This window comes from Carcharodon carcharias, chromosome 2, assembly GCF_017639515.1.
Source record: "Carcharodon carcharias isolate sCarCar2 chromosome 2, sCarCar2.pri, whole genome shotgun sequence".
In the NCBI taxonomy this organism is placed as follows: domain Eukaryota; kingdom Metazoa; phylum Chordata; class Chondrichthyes; order Lamniformes; family Lamnidae; genus Carcharodon; species Carcharodon carcharias.
The window spans coordinates 218,558,842-218,580,562 of record NC_054468.1 but is presented as its reverse complement, the minus strand read 5'-3'; the positions used below and the strand labels follow the sequence as shown (position 1 = coordinate 218,580,562).

Genomic DNA, 21,721 nt, shown 5'->3' with positions numbered 1-21,721 from the left:
ACTCCCAAGGAGCAGAAGATGCTGGAGCCCGACAGCAACAGGTTCCTGGAGGAACATCCATGGCATGGGTGGATTCTCATGGACATGGCTGTGCTGCAAAGCAGCTCATGAAAGTTGGAAAGTCACGGTTGATGTTCACAATGGATGATGGTCAAGGGGTGGGAGAGGAAAGCCTAGGATTAACTGGGAGAGGATGAGGTATTGGGGGTGGGGGTGAGGTTGGGAGAGGGAGGATGAAGGAGTCGGGAGTTGAGGTTTGGGGGGAGGAGGGGCTAACAGGGGAGAACCTGACAACTGGGGAGGTGGGTATAAGAGGGGTGGAAGCTTTAAGGGAAGAAACTTGGTGGGGGGGAAGGAGTCTGGGGGAGAAGGGAGTTCAGAGAGGGGAGAGGGCCTAGGGACTAAGCTGGGGGCGGGGTAGTCCAGTGGAGCGGGAGGCGTAAGTGGGTGGGGACAAGGGGTTCTGGGCGGAAAGGGGTCAAGAAGGGGGATGTCCAAGTTAATGTGCAAGGGAAGGGTCTCATGGGTCCATGACTGCCTCCTGGGGAGCGAACTGTGTGGGCGTGGAATAAAGAAATGGAGAGAATGACCATGAGCAGAATGGGTGGTAGGGTAGGAGGGTTCGACAGTACTGGTAGAAAGGATAATAAAGGTGGTTGGTGGGAACTCGGAGGTAGACACAGACCCTGGGGTTGGGAAAGAGGAGGCCAGGGAGGCGAATGTGGATGGGGGTGGGATTTTCAGGAAAGAAGGGAATGTGCATAGTCACCTGGACTTCCCCAAAGGAAAAGGGTTGTGGCTGGCAGGTCAGGGAGGGGAGGTGGAAGGTTTTGCAGGGGCGGGGCGGGGGTCATCTGTGATGGAATCCAGACCATGCTGTCCAAATCGAAAGTGAAACAATAGTTGTGATGGGCGAGATCAGGTGCTGCATGGGAGTGTGATCATTAGGTGGGCAGATGGACAGCTCAGGTCAGCTCAGATGGACAACTGAAAGCAAACCCCAGCAGGTAGCATTCAAAATGTTCAGGACATTGAGGTGAGTATGATACATGAAGGATCCGTGTGCATAGGAGAGTGCTTGCATAAGGCTCTGAAAGATCCTGGCACACACACACTTCTCCCTCCAGAATCACTCGTTGGCCAGCTGCTCCCTCTGTGGTGACAGAGGACGAGGTTGAGGGACTCACAGGCAAAGGGGACTTGGAGAGGGCAGCCTCTGAGTTTCCAGAGTCGATGACTCAGGGGTCATCCCTGACTCAAGGAGCTGCTGCTCCTTCCGAGGGCCCCAGCCTGACTCCTTGATGGGAGGGAGCATCTGGAGGGACGTCGAGGTGCCCCGTTTCCCCCTCGTGTTGCCACCGAAACTCACCCATGACTCCTGCAATGGAGTGCAGATCTGCACACATCTGCACATTCTGCTGGACCAGGTCTCCATGGCGTCCGCCATCCTCCCCATGGAGATCTCCATATGCACACAAGTGGGCACCACTTCATTAGAGAGCAGTCCTCCGACTGCCGTGCCACTCTGCTGAGGGCTTCCAACAGCTCTGCGTGATGTTCTCACACCTTCTGCTGACTCTCTAGGGTGAGTTGGAAGGCCAAATCTAAAGGCTTATCATCTGACTCTGAGCTCATAGATGCCTGATCCCCAGCCGTCCTCTAAGTGCCGTGGAGCTCGCATGAACCTGCCTCCTCCTGCTGCGGACACGTATCTGTGTGTCAACCACCAGATTGTGAACCCAAGCCTGGTCTGGATCTAGGTTCCACCGAGGTGTGTGTCTTCACTGGTGCAGGGTGTGGGTAAGTGCTGTAACTTCAAGGCTACTTATTGCCAGCTCTTCAGTGGAGAAGGTGTCCTTTTGGCTGGAGGTGAGGACGTGGATGGAGCTGAGGGAATGGCTGGCTGAGGGTATCGGCCGCTTGGCAGTGCTCCCTGTGAATCAAAGTAGAGATAATTAGTGCATGGCAGCAGAGGCAAAAGCAGAAGAGAGAGCACTCACAGTTGCATTGAGAGAGGGATGATGTGGTGCAGTAGGCCCTTGTCCCCAGCAGTCAGTGCGATGGCACATTCCTCAAAGTGAGTGAAGGGCCAAATGTGGGCCACTCCACCCCTGGTCGGGGACATCTTCCTGCTGATGTGAGCCAGCTTCTCCTGCATGGAAACAAATGGAGAGAGTGCGAGCATGGTATTGTGTGGAACGTTTGGTCAGTGGAGCCATGGACAGGATGAGGACGTGAGCTCAAGAGGTTTTGAGCCTGATGGAGATGTGAGTGTGTGTGTGAGAGTTAGTGGTGTTGTCCTTTGAGGGTGGATGTGCGATGGGTTTGTGAGTATGAGAGTTGAGAGTGATGAGAAGAGTGAATTACCTTGGTGGAACGGATGAGACCATTCACCCTGTAGTGGCACTGGGTGGCTATCCTCTTTTGCAGGGCATTGGCACTGACAACTGCTGCCACCGGCTCCTAAGCCGGATTAGCGAGGTAGTGGCCAGAGTGGGAATAGAGGACATCACAGTGAGCCTCCGCTGCATCCAAAAGGCACTCGAGCGGCACGTCATTGAACCTTGGGTTGGCAGTCTTTTTGCTTTCCAGGGCCATGTCCTCTTTGCAGCAGTCAAGGGCTGGAAGCACTGAGAGGTGTGTGTGAGGCTGGACTTTAAATATGGTGCCCAGCCATGATGAAGTGGCAAGATGATGGTGTGACAGGTGAAGGAGAGTCCTCCCACCATGGAAATGGCATGTTTCCCGGGAATGCATAATTAAGGCGCCGGGTTTGAGACGATACAGTGAAATCTGGGACGATCCTGCCTTAGGACTTGAACACAGAAATCAAAGCTGACACTCTAGCACAGTACTGAGGGAGTGCTGCGCTGTTGTAGGTGCCATATTTCAGATGTTAAACCAAGGCCCCGTCTGCCCTATCAGGTGGACATAAAAGATCCCGTGATACTATTTCAAAGAAAAGCAGGGTTCTGCAGTGTTCTCCATATTTATTCCTCAATCAACATTGGAAAAACAGTAAATCATCACATTGCTATTTGTGGGAGCTTTCCACTGCCACGTCTTTCTTTCCCCCCATACCCCCACACTTCACATATAGAAATTAGTTTTGTGGCCAGTGGGATTACTGTGTCATTTGGATTTAAGGAAGCACCTGGGCTTTGCTCTGCACCCTTAGGACATTGCCAAAAACTAAAACTGGCTGTTAGAAAGGACTATGTTGTACTTTAGTGATTTCACTGGTCTCACATCACAGTTCTTTTTGAATCATACAGAATTCACATAAAGATGACACAACCAGTGTTCTTGTCTTTGTGAGGTTAGGTAATGACAATATTCGGCGTGACTGGCTGAGTAGTAAAAAATATCAAAACTTTGCAAAAAAAATTCCCTTGAATCGTTATTCGGAAATAGTTGTGAATATGACATGAGCTGATAAAATAGGAAATTTATTTGAATAGGATTGTGGTTTGATCAGGTATCCCTGGGAGAAAATTACAGCAGCATTGTGCATAATGTAGCATTGCATGAGTCCTTTGCTTATTGATGAAATATGGAAAGTAATTTTCATCCTCATTTCACCAAAAAATGATGAAAAAATTTTGATGTTGTCTTCTCATTTTATAAATGGGATTCTAAAGCATTTGACACGATATGCACCTCTATTTCCTGGCATTTGGAAGATTAATATTTACTATTAGTGTAACAGCAATATGTGAGAAAACTGCAATGAATGTATTTGTCAGACCTGATTTCACTTTGCACTATTCATGAATTCAAAGATGGTCCTACAAAATAAGCAAAAACACGATTTGGTTTAACATGCATTAAACATTGTCCCACGTGTAGCTTGACAATCTGATGCCTTGATTAAACCTGGCAGTACTTCAATGCAATACTAAGAAGGCGTTTCATGTGCCAGCTTTTTGATGGGACAATAAACTGAGGCTCCCTCTGTGTTAAAGTGGGTGCAAGAGATACCATGAAACTATTCGAAGAAGATGATGGCCATTACCCTAGTGTCCTGGCCTACATTCATCCCTAAAACCAGATTATTGTGTCATATGCTGTTTCCGGAACCTTATGTGCAACTTGGTACCACATTTGTCTACAAAACAACAAGATTTACAGTTCAGAAGGAACTCATTGAATGTGAAGCACTTTGGAATGCCACAGGGATTAAGGTCTAAGCTTTCGTTCTGACATTCACACACCTTCCTGACTTTAGTGGTGTGAGGGAGGTGGAAACCAAGAGAAATGTTAAACAATACAACTAAATTTCAGGTCTCACACTTTCCAGAATAAAGCATTTTCTGTTTTTATTGAACCATTCATATATTTAACAGCTTGAGTAAAATCTTATTCCTGCCATAGCTTTTGCATTGTGTAATCTTTGAAATGAAAATTTAACTTCTACTCATATGCTACTCTTTAATAGTGTAGTAATTCTATCTTTGAAAATTGTTAGGATTGTAGGAATTCAGCCCTTCAAGCCTGTTCCATCATTCAGTACGGTCATTACTGATCTGTATCTCAGCTTCATTTACCCACCTTCTTTCCATGATATTTTTAATATATTTTATACCAAATAAAAATCAATTAGTCTTAGTTTTGCTGGAATAAAAGACATGCTGTTGAAGAATTACACTAATAACTAATTTAAGATTCACAATGTGACTCACTTTGCTAGAAGCTACATATATTCTACACAGGGACTCATCCTCTGCAGGCATAAGAAATATATACAGACATTGTGCCTTTTTGAATTAAACAGAAGCATGGGGAACGTTAATTCTCTGGTGCATCCTCCACGGCAATGCCTTGACCATTCAGAGTTGACTTGCCAACTAATCACCCTTTTCTCATGCAGCATAAATTGTTACTCCCTTTGAAATTTGGCATTTTTGCATCTGTTCTGATGAGTGCAAGACAAAAAGCTTTGACAACATGTCTATCTTTTTTCTGCAATACTCATGTTCTGTACTACCAATCTTAATTCAGAAATTTTCAATTAACCCCCAGCCTCCACAGCTTTTTTGGGGAAAGGATTCTGAATTTCCACTATCCTTTATGCAAAAACGTGCTTTCTAATATCATCCCTGAATGACCTAGCTCTAATGTTAAGGTTTTATCTTGTGTTCTGGACACTCTCAGCTGAATAAATTGAGTAGATAAAGAAAAACTGCATATCTTTTAATCATTATAAACACATCAGTTAGGTCACCTCTTAACCTTCTTCACTCATGAATTCAAGCAACCTACCTTCATAATTTATCCCCTGCCCTGGTATAATTTGAGCCCCTCCAAGGCCAGTATATCTTTCCCTACAGCGGGGTGCTGAAAACTGCATGCAGTACTCCAAATGTGACACATCACCAAAGCTTTATATAACTGTAACATGACTTCCACACCATTTGATGTAAATTCAATCTGGAAGGAGGTAGATTATCATTTAATGGACACATGGATATAGATCTATTGAGGAAATTAGACATTTGCAGACAAGTTCTGTGCAAGATTTATGAAGTTGTGACTTAATATTCTCCAGATGATATTTTATACCCCTCAGCAAATATCCTTTGATCTTAAGTAAAAATGAAATCACCTTTTTGTCAATGTTATTAATTAGATTAACATACATGATCTAGGGGTTTACATAATTCATTATTGGTTACCTACTCCTACTCCAATCAGTTAGCAGCTGAAATAAATTAAACAAATGGCCATGTAAACATTTCAGATATCCCATGAAGTCCTGTGATCATTTTTCCCTTGTGCCGGCAAATTCACAAGAATAGGAGAATCTAATGTTGATAGCTCTCAAAAAGATTTAGCTGCCAATGTATGTTTTAGATCAACACTACCTGCCACCAATATGCATTCGTATCCTCAGTACAAGACAGATAATGAGATGACAATTTATAGAAACAGTCAATTGGGAACTGATTTTCCCTTGCCACATTTTCATAAATCTACTGGTATAGATTGTTAGGCGGGATGACTGCTATTTAGTCTAGGTAAAATATTGTGGGCTGTTGGTCCCGAGTTTCCCAGTGTCGTATTGGGGGAGTACCTCAAAGATGTGCTGGGGAATCCCGTTCGGAAGTTCCCAGGTAAGGTTTGTACGGCAATTGCCCAGAAGTGCCTAGTTCCCCTGGGCAATTGCCATGCGCTGGGAACCATCTGAAAATGTGATTTAAATCTCAAACTTCGGATTGGCCTGACTGGGTTACGCCAGTAGTTACCCAAAAAGGTTAGAAGGATTAAAACCAATTCTGGGTACCTATTGTACAGACCCATGCTGACCTTTCCTCACCCCACCCATCTTTTTTCCCCCCCAACCTCCGCAGAACTGACCTCTGATCTCCCTCACCTGCTAAATCCTATCCACTTACCTTAGACACTTACCTTCCCCCTGGCCTGCCAAGAGCCTTTAAATTTCAACAGACCTTTAAGCTTAACTGGTTTACAGCAGTTAATGTTGTTTAAAAAAAAAAGGCGACATTGTCTCCTTCACTTCGACTCTGCTGGACTTTGTAGCTGGGACCCAATGACGTGTTGTAATGCCTGTGTTTCGCCCGGCCTGAGGCGGACAAGTCCAGCGAGAAAGGGTCAAAAAAAAAAATTGAGGTAAATGATTGGGCACAGAGTGACAATCTGAATCTGATTGCCACTCCAAGGAAGTTCAGGCCCAATGTGATTTTTCAGCTCTGTTTGCAACTGACAGTCCAATTTCTAGCTTTTAAGAATTTAAGGCACAATTCCACAGTTTTCAATGAGGAATAAACACAGTCTTTCTACAACTGTACATACTGTATACTGCTTATTAGTCCTCTGAATAAAACTGATGACACCTCACTCTATCATTATGAGTCTTTGTAAGTGTACAAATTCATCCATTCCCTTTTCTCATGGTTTGTTCAGTGTAGAGGAATACTTCCACTGTGACAGAGATGAGGCCAAATTTTTTCTCTGAGGGTTGTGAGTCTTTGGAACTCTGCGCCTCAAAAAGCGGTGGGGGTCTTTGAATATTTTTAAGGCAGAGCTAGATAGATTGTTGATTAACAAGGGGGTGAAAGGTTATCGGGGGTAGGCAGGAATATGGGGTTGAGGCTACGTTCAGATCAGCCATTATCTTATTGAATGGCGGAGCAGGCTCAAGGGGCCGAGTGGCCTACCCCTGTTCCCAATTCGTATGTTCATATGAGTATATTGTCTGTCTGTTATTGTGATCTTCAAGTGCAGTAACAACTGTGATGTATGCTAGTTATTTACCTGTGTTTGTTGAGTTTTGAAGGTTTGACATTTAATGTTACCAGCACCTGAGTAAAAATCATGTAATGGTATAATTGAATCTAGTATGATTGGACATTACTAGAAGCTATTCCTCGGCCGTTTACCTCCTGCTGGCTTTAGCCTGCAGCCATTGGAGATGCAAACTGCCTTGAGTAATAAATGCAACCTATGTTAGCAATTATATACTAATGCTGTACATGGCAGATCACTATTATCTATTTTACTCTTTTTGTGACAGTATTTGACAACAGTCATCCCTTATGAGAAGAAGGCTGGCCCCCCATCCGTAGAAGATCTTCAAATCTTGACCAAAAGTGAGTAAAATAAATAAAATCCAAATGCAAGCCTTAGCTCTCAAAACACTGAGGGAAGAATTTATTTTGCCATTATTTCTAATAAATTATAATTGTAGCCTTTTATACTCAATGATTTACTGGGAACAGATCGAATTCTCCCGGTATATTTGCATTCAATTACTAAGCAAGCTAAAACCAATTCAAATAGGTGGCTGAACTTTAATTAAGCTGTAATTTTATGATCCTAGATAGGTATACAGAGGCGTATGATTACTGATAGCATTCAGGTAACCTTTATGATGGGTGGTACCAGTAGATGGTCTGGAAGATGGAAAGGACCAATGTATCAAAACACTGCTGACTGAAACCTATCTATGCTTGAATTATTCATAAACGTGTGAACTAAGTTCACTGCTCCCAAGCATTGTTTGTTAAAATTTCAGGTAGTCTACTAAGTGCAGTTGAATTAGTGGCCCAGTATAGCATTGGATATACCTCCATTGCCATTAGGCTACAGGAAGATAGTCCCATGTAATTGGTCCTTTTTATCCCTTGAAACACACTTGCTGCAGGGTTACAAGATCTTGTGGCACTTTTTAATTAATAGGTTGGTGCAAGTTGCTCTGTCTTTGTGGGCATCATTTATCACAGCTGCAGTTTGTAAGTGAGTATCACAGTACCTTTCCATCCTGATTGACTACTGGAGACGCCAATGTTGAATCAGGAGCCCGTCTTACACTATACCCAATTTTCTTTTCCATCGAACTGATCAGAAGTAAAAATTGGGTGAAGTGTAAAATGAGCTATCAATTTGCTTTTACCTGTTTTGTGCCATTGTCCAAGATAGATTTATGCCTCGTGATTTTTACTACTAAAAAATTACTATGGGCAGGATTTTCCGCACCTGTTCACCCAATCTTTGGTCCCACCGCAAGTCAATGGACTTCTGGCTGGGGCATCGCCTCGCCCATGGCGGGTCCTGGGGGCCGGAAAATCCCGGCCTTTTTGGAGGCCAAACCTGAATCTTAAGGAATTATTTTTTGTTGCTGGAGTAGTGAGCACAAAACTTTTGATGTTACAGTGCATTCATTCATGCCCGTGCCTATTTAAATAATTTTAAAAATTCATTCATGCGATGTGGGCATCGCTGGCTAGGCTAACATTTATGGCACATCCCTAATTGCCCTTGAGAAGGTGGTGTTGAGCTGCCTTCTTGAACTGCTGCAGTCCATGTGATGTAGGTACACCCACAGTGCTATTAGGGAGAGAGTTCCAGGACTTTGACCCAGCGTCAGTGAAGGAATGGCGAGAAATTGCCAAGTCAGGATGGTGAGTCGCTTGGATGAGAGCTTCCAGGTGCTGGTGTTAGACCATAAGACATAGGAGCAGAAATTAGGCCATTTGGCCCATCGAGTCTGCTGTGCCATTCAATCATGGCTGATAAGTTTCTCAACCCCATTCTCCCGCCTTCTCCCCGTAACCTTTGATCCCCTTACCAATCAAGAACCCATCTATTGCGGTCTTAAATACACTCAATGACCTGGCCTCCACAGCCTTCTGTGACAATGAATTCCATAGATTCACCACTCTCTGGCTAAAGAAGTTTCTCCTCATCTCTGTTCTAAAAGGTCTTCCCTTTACTCTGAGGCTGTGCCCTCGGGTCCTAGTCTCCCCTACTAATGGAAACATCTTGCCCACGTCCACTCTATCCAGGCCTTTCAGTATTCTGTAAGTTTCAATCAGATCCCCCCTCACCTTTCTAAGCTCCATCGAGTATAGACCCAGAGTCCTCAAACGTTCCTCATATGTTAAGCCTTTCATTCCTGGGATCATTCGCGTGAACCTCCTCTGGACACTATCCAGGGCCAGCACATCCTTCCTGAGATACGGGGCCCAAAATTGCTCACAATATTCTAAATGTGGTCTGACCAGAGCCTTATAATGCCTCAGCAGCACATCCCTGCTTTTATATTCTAGTCCTCTTGAAATAAATGCCAAAATTGCATTTGCCTTCCTAACTACCGACTCAACCTGCAAGTTAACCTTAAGAGAATCCTGGACTAGGACTCCCAAGTCCCTTTGCACTCCAGATTTCTGAATTCTTTCCCCATTTAGAAAATAGTCTAGCCTCTATTCTTCCTACCAAAGTGCATGACCTCTCACTTCCCTACGTTGTATTCCATCTGCCACTTCTTTGCCCATTCTCCTAACCTGTCCAAATCCTTCTGCAGCCTCCCTGCCTCCTCAATACTACCTGTCCTTCCACCTATCTTTGTATCATTTGCAAACTTAGCCAGGATGCCCTCAGTTCCTTCATCTAGATCATTAATGTATAAAGTGAAAAGTTGTGGTCCCAACACTGACCCCTGCGGAACTCCACTAGTCACTGGCTGCCATCCTGAGAAGGACCCCCTTATCCCCACTCTCTGCCTCCTGCCAGACAGCCAATCTTCTATCCACGCTAGTACCTTGCCTCTAACACCAAGGGCTCTTATCTTACTGAACAGCCTCCTGTGCGGCACCTTGTCAAAGGCCTTCTGGAAGTCCAAGTAGATAACATCCATTGGCTCTCCTTTGTCTAACTTACTCGTTACCTCCTCAAAGAATTCTAACAGATTTGTCAGGCATGACCTCCCCTTGATGAAACCATGTTGACTTTGCCCGATTTTACCATGCACTTCCAAGTATTTTGAAATCTCATCCTTAATAATGGTCTCTAAAATCTTACCAACGACCGAGGTGAGGCTAATCAGCCTGTAATTTCCCGTCTTTTGCCTCACTCCTTCTTAAACAGGGGGGTTACATTAGCGATTTTCCACTCCTCTGGGACCCTCCCTGACTCCAGTGATTCCTGAAAGATCACCAAGGAGGCTCCTCCACTATCTCTTCAGCTATCTCCTTCAGAACTCTAGGGTGTAATCCATCTGGCCCAGGTGATTTATCCACCTTCAGACCTTTCAGTTTTCCCAGCACCTTCTCCTTGGTAATGGCCACCATATTCACCTCTGCCCCCCGACTCTCTTGAACTTTGGGGATGTCACTCGTGTCTTCCACCGTGAAGACTGACGCAAAGTATCTATTCAGTTCCTCCGCCATTTCCTTGTTCTCCACTACTACTTCTCCAGTGTCATTTTCCAGCAGCCCAATGTCCACTTTTGCCTCTCTCTTACCCTTTATATATCTAAAAAAAACTCTTGCAATCTTCTTTTATATTACTGGCTAGTTTACCCTCATATTTAATCTTCTCCCTCCTTATTTCTTTTTTAGTTGTCCTCTGTTGGTCTTTGTAGGCTTCCGAATACCCTGGTTTCCCACTGCTCTTCGCCGCATTGTATGCTTTCTCTTTAACTTTTATGCTGTCCCTGACTTCCCTTGTCAGCCATGGTTGCCTCGTCCTCCCTTTAGTATGCTTCTTCTTCCTAGGGATGAATTTTTGCTGTGTCTCCCAAATCACTCCCAGAAACTCCTGCCATTGCTGTTGCACTGTCTTTCCTGCTAGGCTCATCTCCCAGTCAGTTCTGGCCAGCTCCTCCCTCATGCCTCTGTAGTTGCCTTTACTCAACTGTAATACCATTACATCTGATTCCAGCTTTTTCCTCTCAAATTGCAGCGTAAAATCTATCATATTATGGTCACTTCCTCCTAAGGGTTTCTTCCCCTTAAGCTCCCTTATTAAATCTGCCTCATTACACATCACTAAATCTAGATTTGCCTGTTCCCTAGTGGGCTCCACCACAAGCTGCTCCAAAAAGCCATCTCGTAGACATTCTACAAATTCCTTTTCTTGGGATCCACTACCAACCTGATTTTCCCAGTCTATCTGCATATTGAAATCCCCCATGATCACTGTGACCTTGCCTTTCCTACACACCTTTTCTATCTCCTGATGTATCTTGTGCCCCATATCCTGACTACTGTTCGGATGCCTGTACATAACTCCCATTATGTTTTTTTTACCTTTGCTGTTCCTCAACTCTACCCACACAGATTCTACATCATCTGACCCTACGTCATTTCTTGCTATCGGTTTAATTTCATTTCTTACTAACAAAGCAACCCCACCCCTTCTGCCAACCTGCCTATCTTTTCAATAGGATGTATATCCTTGGATATTTAGCTCCCAGTCCTGATCCCCTTGCAACCATGTCTCCGTAATGCCCACCACATCATACCTGCCAATTTCAATCTGCGCCACAAGCTCATTTACCTTATTTCGTACACTGGGTGCATTCAGATACAACACCTTCAGTCCTGTATTTCCTGTCCCCTTTCTCATTGTTCCTGTGTGTCAGCTGCCCTTGTCCTTCTAGATGGTAGTGGTCGTAGGTTTGGCAGGTGCTGTCTAAGGAGGCTTGGTGAATTCCTGCAGCGCCTCTTGTAGATGGTTCACACTGCTGCCATTGTGCGTCGGTGGTGGAGGAAGTGAATGTTGGTGGAAGGGATGCCAATCAAGTAGGCTGCTTTGTTATGAATGGTGTCAAGCTTTTTGAGTGTTGGAGCTGCACTCATCCAAGCAAGTGGAGAGTGTTCCATCACACTCCTGATTTGTGTCTAATACATGGTGGACAGGCTTTGAGGAGTCAGGAGTTGAGTTATTCATCGCAGGATTCTTAGCCTCTGACCTGTTCTTATAATCACAGTATTTATATGGCTAGTCCAGTTCAGTTTCTGGTCAATGGTAATGCCCAGGGATGTTGATAGTGGGCGATTCAGTGATGGTAATGCCATTGAATGTCATGGGGTGATGGTTAGATTCTCTCTTGTTGGAGATGGCCATTGCCTGGCACTTGTGTGGCGCGAATGTTACTTGCCATTGTCAGCCCAAGCCTGGATATTGCCCAGGTCTTGTTGCATTTGGACATGGACTGCTTTAGTATCTGAGAGTCACGAATGGTGCTGAACGTTGTGCAATCATTAGCAAACATCCCCACTTCTGACCTTATGATGGAAGGAAGGTCATTGATGAAGCAGCTGAAGGTGGCTGGGCCTAGGACGCTACCCTGAGGAACTCTTCATTTGTGTACTTCTTTGTGTACTTTTTCTGCACAATTGTGTACTTTATATTTGTGATAGCTGAATGTTTAATCTTCTGGTTATTTTAAATATTCCAAAAGATCTTCATTCTCTGCTTCACTGTACTTAAGATTTTCTGAACTCATGAAAAGTTGATTTGAAAATCTAATTGTTGGCATTCCCTTTCAGTCCTTCAAGCAATGAAGGAAGATAGTGAGAGAGTACCAAGCTTGCTGACAGATTACATTCTGAAAGGTTAGTGCAGAATTACTTCATAAATTGTTCACTGATAAATGCTGATAAATTTGATATGTACTTTGAAATTATCTTGTTTCAGTATTGAACTTTATTGCAATGAAATGCTTCAACTGAATCTTCTATTAAAATGAGGCTATTTCAAACAATATGGTGTAGTTCTGGCCTGTATTGAGACCTCTTGTGATTGTTTGATTGTTAGTACAGGAAGGAGACTAAAATTTTGCCATACTTGATTCAGTGAGAACTGCCAAAGAATACTTCAGCTAAGATCTTGGTTGTGCATCAACCAAATTTAAAATCAAGATCTGATGACTGTACTTACTAGAACTGATGGCCCGACTAAAATCTAAGACTGTTGCAAGCATTCTGACAGATCATTAACGATCTTGCATCTTAACTTAGTTTTACCAGGTCAAAAAAGTAAATTAGTGGTTATCTCCATGGATGTTAAATAGCCAGATTGTTCTTGGAAGTGTTTGGCAAATCTTTTTTTTGCCGATAAATGATTAACACAGCGATGTAAATTGCATTAAAACACTTTGCTGTGATGCTGGCTAATATCAGCATCATGGAAACTGAGTACTATATTGCCATGTAGAGTGCTTGTATGCATTCCTAAATTCAGACAGAATTTGAATGGGGTTTCCCCAATCTCCCTTGGCGAAAGTTCAGCAGTGCCCCAGCAAGTGGTCATTTCCCGAGAGATTCCTCTAAAGATACGGATGGTGATCTGAAGAATTGTTGTAGAAACTCTGGGCAGCAATGATTAAGATACTCTAAGAACCTGGGGTTATTTAGACAGCTAGATACCTTTTTATAGGATTCCTTCTAAAATTGGGTCTGAGCTTCTTATTGGGGTATGATTATAGCTATACTATGTATCTTACTCATACTACAACTGATCAGCAGTGCTTGATGCTTACCTTGGATGTAAAAATGAAAAGATGTTTCGTTTTCCAGCATTGATGACTAATATGTCATGAGACAGTACCGTGCCTTCAACCTGCTTATAAAAATTGGGGTAACCATTCAGAAGTGATTCTTTGGCTGTAAAGCTTGAGGGCATCAAATACATCAATTATTGCATGATCATCCTCTTCTTTCCTTTCTGGTTTTATTCCCTTCCCAAACCAGAAATGATTTCTTAATTATTATTCATGAGTACAAGCAAAAAGCAACTAGATTATTGTCAAAGTGCAGGCTCGTAGCTGAGAAATTTCATTTCAAGAGTTTTCATCCTTGTGGCAGTGGTTCAAACACAAATCCTTTCTCTGCATGCTACATACATAATGTGCATTATCTGGAAACAAGATGGCATGTTGCTAAGCAACCTTCATTGCCTATAAGTGTACAACAAAAAGCTCTGATTACCATGCTGATTTGCTGCGAGCAAATTTGCCATTGTAAATTAATCTTCAGACACTACGGCAAACTAACTGTAAATGTTAAACACATGACAGTGAAGATAAAGAGAAAATAGGGAAAAAAAGCAGAGCAGAATGATAAATGCACTTCACAGGAAATTGTACCACGTAGACAAAGGAAATTGTTTTCCCCTTGTTGCTGTGAATGTGTGGAAATGGGTAATTCAGTCACTGGCCGGTTTTACAATTGATTTCTTGAAATATGGCATATATCTAATCATATAGCTGGAGTTTTCTACCTCATGATGAGGGGTGGGATGGTACTTTAATTTTTGAGGAAAATTCTTATACATCACCTTCACAAGATTCATTAAGTACAAAAACTGGCCACAGAACTGTGGTGGGCATTTTGTGAAAATTCCATCAAAGTTTATGAAATGTAAGGCCTATTCCTCTTTCCCCACCCCAACCCTTCCTACGCACAAGTCAGGTAAAGTACACCTGAAGTGCGTTGTGCCTGACCTGACCTGACCTGACCTGAAGCTGCTTGTAGTTCTGGAGCTTCAAGCTTTCTACATCAGGTTGACCTTCCCCAGTGCAGATGTGTACCCAGAAATGAGAACAGAATGTCAAAAACTGCATAGAGGTAACAGCCACCAGCTTCAAGACTTTTGATGGCTGTCCAAGATCAGCAGCTAGAAGACCTCCAGTCATATTCTTGGCCATGTGAAAAAAGACTTATCTTCTCATTGCCTTCAGGACTAATGTTGCAGTCTCTTCTCCCATCTTCTAAGACTGAAAGTGGGTGCAGGAGCAAAGTGATCTGGGTGTTTATGTGCATAAGTCTTTGAAGGTGACAGGGCAGGTTGAGAGAGCGGTTATTAAAGCATACAGTATCCTGGGCTTTGTTAATAGGGGCATAGAGTAGAAGAGCAAGAAGGTTATGTTGAACTAGCTTAAGTCATTAGTTCGGCATCAGTTGGAGTATTGCATCCAGTTCTGGGTGTCACACTTTAGGAAGGCATTAGAGAGGAATGAGGGACTTCAGTTATGAAGATAGATTGGGGAAGTTAAGACTATTTTCTTTAGAGAAAAGATGATGAGAGGAGATTTGATAGAGGTATTCAAAATCATGGGTCAGGACAGAGTAGATAGGGAGAAACTGTTTCCACCCGTGAAAGAATTGAGAATGATAGGGCACAGATTTAAGGTAATTACCAAAAGAAGCAATAGTGATATGAGGAAGAAAATTTCATGCAGTGAGTGGTTAGGGTTTGGAGAGTGTGGTGGAGGCAGATTCAATTAAAGCATTCAAAGGGGAATTAAACTGTTTTCTGAAAAGGAAGAATGTGTAGGGTTATGGGGAGAAGGCAAAAAAATGGCATTGGGTGAGTTGCTCATTTGGAGAGCTGGTGCTGACATGATGGGCCAAATGGCCTCCTGTGCCATATTGATTCTGTGAGAGCAAATTCGATCAGGGAACCCCAGGAATTATGTGGGCAAAACAAAGGGACGTAAACCTAGCTTTGCAGGACCTCCTTCTCCTTACCTTGTCTTGCACCTGGGAAATAAATTTACCTAGATAAAATCGATCAGTGAGATTTAATACACAGAAAGAAACAGTTTAGAAGTTCTTTGAATTGTTGAAAGTGATAGAAATCCAAAAGATATCTCCAAGTAAAACTGCTATATTTAAAGTTGATCTGTCACACTTCAGATGTCATTATTTAAAAGTGTTCAAAGTATCTTTAAAAAAAAAACTCATGAAACAGAATTGCTAAGATTTTAAGTCTATGAATGTTCAAAAGCATTGCAAAGTTAAAGATAATACCAGACTAATCCAGTATGGCAACAGGAAGAGTATGGTTTTCCACAGATTGCAGATTCGAGTCTGTAGCCTGTTAACAACCCAGCTTTGGTTGTGACAACTCTGGCCAGCTGTCGATCCAGCAGTCAGGTGGCGCAGCTTTAGAGAGCTGAGCAGCCCCATGACTAGAGATAGAGTTGACATTCTAGCTTCATGCCATTCTACACACAAGAGCTTCCTGTTGACCTACAGCAATTCTGGTGGCAACTGTGGAAAGTCCAGAGCTAAGCTTTGTCTTCCTTTCTGGTTGAGGGCAAACTGACCTCATGAAGGTATATGGCCCCAATGGGGAATCACTTTTTCACTTTTAAATTGAAAGGCCATTTGTGACACTAACAAACTTGTCTCAAAGTCACCTAAGTGAATTTAATAACTCTGCGATAAAGTGAATTGAGAAAACTGTTGGTCTTAATTCGCTTCAGGTTTTTTTTCCTTTAGTTCTTTGATTTTTCTTTCTGTTCAATTTACATTTTCTTTCCTTTCCTCTGTCACCTGACTTTTCTTTGTTTTGCTTTTTTTGTTGTGCTAGCACTCGTGTAAAGGCTGGATTGACTGAGGTTTGTGTATATTGTCTGAAGAACAGGGGGCTCTGGAATGTTTAATGTAACTAGTACTTATACATTTATGCAGCTCTTAGGAACTAATATCCTGGTCCTTTAACATGATGCAAAAGGATTGATTATTACTTGAATAGTGGGTGATTACAAGGGGGTTGTGCTAAAGAAGGGGCTTCATGCATGTTTATCTCCTCACCAGAGACTCAAAGCTAAGTACCTGCCTTTTAACCAATTCATTTTTTTATATAATATATGCCATACCTTGTGTTTCACTCTCACATATACGTTTCATCACAGCAATGCTGATAGAAAGACATTTGTTTATTATGTAAACTTACACGATCAGTTACCTGACTTCCTTTTCTCCATGAAAAGAAGCTCGCCTTCTTCTCTGTCCCACATCCATGGCATTCTCTGTGGATGGGATGCAGAAGCATTCATGCTGTGCTGATATCTTCATAGATCTGGTACAGATAGAGACCCCCCTTACTAAATGAAAAGTTAAACTATCAATACAGTCATTGAGGTTTTTGGTATTGGGAGAAAACTTCACATCTTTTATGAAAAGAGATGCCTCATCTTCAAAAGAAACGACTTGGCTTGGTAACATCTGCTATAATAATTGAAAGTCTCTAGTGATGTACAGGGCAGTTAATTAGGGGAATTAAAGCCATATATGGACCCTGAAGGCTAGAAAGTACATTTGTTGCAGGATTACGAGTCAACCTAGAAGTAAATCAGCACATTTGAGTATGAGATTTTAAAGTCCTGTACCTTTTTAAATAACATAAGAGCCTCAAGTGTGTTCTTTGTCTTCCAGGAGACCAGATTCTCCACAACGGACACTAACTCTTTGTTCTGTTTGTGGTTTTGGGTAGTGCTTGCACAAGATCTTGCTGCTTTTGGAGACTGAGAGCTAGAAATTCATTCATATAGCACCATTTATAGCATTTATTCTTGAAGAATGCTGTGCAGGTAGCTGGTATTATGCGAACAAATTTCTCCCCTTGCGAGTGTGTGGAGAGTGATGTAAGTTTATGATTACAAATTTTAAATATTTTTCACTTTTACATCAGGATTAATCTGGGATGGGAAACCTTTCTACGAAAAAAGCAAAACTTTATAATACCCACTGTTTCTCCAATGCAAAGATAACAGACAGGCTTCTTTTAGGTGCTTCTGTCTTTTCACCACCCGCACCTCCCCTTCCTGCTGGCCCCACTTCTTCCCCATGAACCACCAAACAAGAAACTATGACAATTTTTCTGGGTAGACAGCATAATAGATTGTGTAGATGGGAGCAGGAAGATACTAAGGGGTGTAGACTGATTAAATGAGTAAGCGAAATGGTGGAAAATGGAGTTCATTGTGGGGAACTGTGAGGTCATCCATTTTGGATCCAAGAAAGATAGTTCAATTTTTTTAATGACATAAGAAATGATGGCGACTTTGGGAGTCTTTGTACACAAATCACTAAAAACCAGTGCATTGGCATGCAAAGCATTCAGAAAGTCTAATAGAACATTGGTCTTTATCATGAGGTGAAATTGGGAACCATTTTTTCACACAAATGGTAGTAGAAATCTGGAACCCCCCACCTACCTACTCACCTGCCTTGGAGGGGAATTGGAGGTGGTGGTGTTCCCTTGAACCTGGAGCCCATTTTCAGTATTGTACAGGTAGCAGGTTTGAAGGGTGCTGTTGATGGAACCTTGGTGCAAGGCACTAAAGGTGGAAAGATAGATGTTTAAAGTTGTGGATGGGGTGCCAATTTAGTGGGCTGCTTTGTCCTGGATGGTGTTGAGCTTCTTGAGTGTTGTTAGAATTGCACTCATCCAGGCAAGTGAGGAGTATTCCATCATATCCTTGTGCCTTGTAGATGGTGCACTGGGAGGTGAGTTACTCACTGCAGAATTCTTAACTTCTGACCTGCTTTTGTAGCCACAATATTTATGTAGTAAATTTCTGGTGGTGACCAGATGTTGGTGAGAAATTTAGCAATGGTAATGCTGTTGATTTCCAAGGATGAGATCAGCATTTTGAGGTTATGCCAATTTGAATAGGGTAAACAAGCTGTATCTCTTTTCTCTTGAAAAGAGAAGGCTGAGGAGTGACTTAATGAAGATCTTAAAAATTATGGAAGGTTGCAATAGAATAGGCAAAGAAAGACAGAGAATGTGTTTCCACATATGAGGAAATGAAAAATCAGAGGTCATCAATATGATGGTCACAAAGAAATCAAATAGAAAATCAAAAGACTTTTACCAAAGACAGTAGTGAGAATGTGGAACTTGCTATCACGTAGGGTAGCTAAGGTGAATAGTACATACTTAATGGCATGGTAAATGTTATTTAATAGTATGTATGGATGTACTTAAGGGGAAGCCAGATAAACGTATGAGAAAGAAAGGAACAAAGGGTTATGCTGACAGAGTTAGTTCAGAAACGATGGGAGGAGGTTCAAGTGCAGCATGTACAATGGCATGGACTGGTTGGTTCAAATGGCCTGTTTCTGTGCTGTAAATTCTATGTAATTTCCAATTGTACCCGAATGCTAATAATGTACTTCTATTCCTTTTGCAGTGCTCTGCCCAACTTAAAGCCAGCACTCTTCCTTTACACCAGAGGGGCATGAAGATCGCATTCTGCTGACTCCCATGAAGAGAAAAACACCTTTATTTTCCAATGCCTCCCAGTCTAATAATTTCTCTTATCCTAGAATGTCTTGCTTAGCTTGTCTTTTTTTAATTTCACTAGTCTTCAGAGAGTAGTTTAATTGCATGGCAGTGAAGATTTCTCCCTACCCCCCAGACATTGTAGTGGACAGTGTTAGACAACCTGCCTGCAGGTTCGAGTGTTACCACCATGCCCCAGTACAAACCCAGCTGGTTGTTTCTACCAGAGCGTAAAACAAAAGAACAGCTGTACAGTTTTAACCATGAGTATTGTATTAGCAGCGCAATATCTATTTTTACAATGTGTAGGATCTAGAGAAGTTAACTTTTTATCATTAAGGGAAGCTGTTCAAGCAACAGTGAGTGTAAATAGGCTCCAAGAATTTTAACCAAACCCACAAAGCAGCAAACCTGTATTTTATTATTTATTCCAATTATGCTAATTTTCAAAAAGGGAACAAATAGTTTAACTGCACTACTGAGGCATCCCATCATACTATGGCTCCTTTAATACAGTGCTCACTAATAGCCCTTTTTTGGGGTTTTAAATGAGTGCCTGGTTTGAAAATGTAAAAAGCACCCAAGTTGCTGCTGATTGCAAAATTGCAAACAAATGGAATTCTGTAAATTTGTGTGATCTGTTTCTGAATATCCTCCATAGATAGGATTTGAGACACATGTTGGTAGTAACAGAGGAGCTCATCTGCCAACAGATTTGTTTTTTCTGCCACACAACTCTATTTAGGTTGAAGAATGCAAATGCTTATTAAAGAATAACTTTTTATTGGTTACAAAAGTTGAAATAGACCTGGTTCCCCCCTCTCCCCTCCTCTGAAAATTATCTCTTACTTGGGGTATTTTTAAAATATATTTTCATAGCAATGTGACCGTAATGCTATAGATATTGGCCTCCATTGTGTTTTTGTTGTGTCTAGGAAAGGTTCTTCTGAAGGTTAATTTTTATTTGAGGAGGGTACTGAATACTTCTAAGTGTTAAATGAAAGCTGAGGTAGGCCAACAAAAGCAGGGAGGCTGATCCTTAAATAAAATTAAGCATTAATTGGCTGCATCATCTTTATGTTTACTGCAAGAAAAGAAAGTGAGTTCGATTTGTGAATTGTGCCAGCTGAATCAAGACACTACTCAACACGAACTGGACCCAGCACGCAGGCTTCTGTTTGATGGATCATATCGTAAAATGTTTTGTATTCATCCTGTGTCTCAGTTCATCAAAACATACTGATTAATGCTAATCATGTGCAATGAATGTTAATAGGTTCATCATTAGCAGTCTAGTTAAATTATATATTTCTTAATGGTAGTCGTAAGGGGATATTATTGTGAATGCGTTTAGCCCATATGTAAATTAAAGGCAGCATGCTAACCATGATTGTAAACTGTGTATGTACTGTGGTTTCAGTTAAGATATAATAGGAATTTTTTTAAAGTGCTTGTACTTCTCCTTTTCTCATTTGTCCCTACTTTCTTTGCCTTTCACTGCCAAAATTATCAACAAAAACGATCTTAACAAAAACCCTACATGTGACTGAGAATCAGTTCACACTTTATTGAACTGCAGCGCATGCAGTAGTTTTGAAGTGAAAGTCCGGCTTTGATACAATTGCTTGCAAGTTTGGCTGATGGCTTCAGTAAAGTGGCTGCTGTGTGAGAAGCAGAGCCTTGTCATTGTACTGTACCATCACGAGATTTACAGAATGGAGGAAAGTAGACATGCACAAAGCACACAAGTTAAAAGCTGGTAATGCCACAATACTAGAGCTGCATGAGCAATTATTCCGAAACTATGCTGAAACATATCTTTAACAGTACCTGCAGAGTCTGTTGAACCAAGCATGCTTGTGTATACACATGCTGTAATAATCCTGTAACTTGATATGGTTTTCTTTTTAGTTGTGAATAACAGACCTTTGGCAACTATTTTTTTTGTTAATTTTCATGTAGAATATCAATATTTTTTAAGTGGCAGTAGTCTTAATTTATTATTCCTGTATCTTTGGCAGCTTGTAAAGTTTGTGGCAGTAATTTTATTTCATAATGCAACTCTTTGAGAACAAATAAACTTGATTTACACATTTTAGAGTGTGGACAGTATGTGTACTGTAGAGTATTTTTATCAAAATAAAGAATGGTGAGATTCCCTGGTTAATGCATCAAGTAGCTGGGAATAGGAGCAGGCCATTCGGCCCTCAAGCTTGTTCTACCGTTCACTTAGATCATGGCTGACCTGTGTCTCAAGTCCATTTACTCACCTTGTTTTTGTACCCTTTAATTCCTACCAAAATCTATCAGTCTCAGTTTTGAAGATTCCATTTGACCCCAAGCCTCAACAGCCTTTTCTTTTGGGCGGGGGGGCGGGGGACGTTGGGGGGTGGTG

General features: G+C 42.1%; 1 protein-coding gene across 2 annotated transcripts in view; it reads left to right on the top strand.

Annotated features, from left to right (window-relative positions):
• Positions 1–21,419, top strand: part of si:ch211-57i17.1 (uncharacterized protein LOC565010 homolog) — a 172,116-nt gene extending 150,697 nt beyond the window's left edge. Inside the window, exons 6-8 of one of the 2 annotated variants that reach the window (XM_041182744.1) lie at positions 7,535–7,610; positions 12,795–12,860; positions 19,235–21,419. In XM_041182744.1, coding sequence (XP_041038678.1) covers positions 7,535–7,610; positions 12,795–12,860; positions 19,235–19,251 — 159 coding nt within the window. In that variant the 3' untranslated portion in view covers positions 19,252–21,419. The remainder of the gene's footprint in view (positions 1–7,534; positions 7,611–12,794; positions 12,861–19,234) is intronic. The other variant, XM_041182745.1, reaches the window with a different exon arrangement.
• The last annotated feature ends 302 nt before the right edge of the window (positions 21,420–21,721 follow it).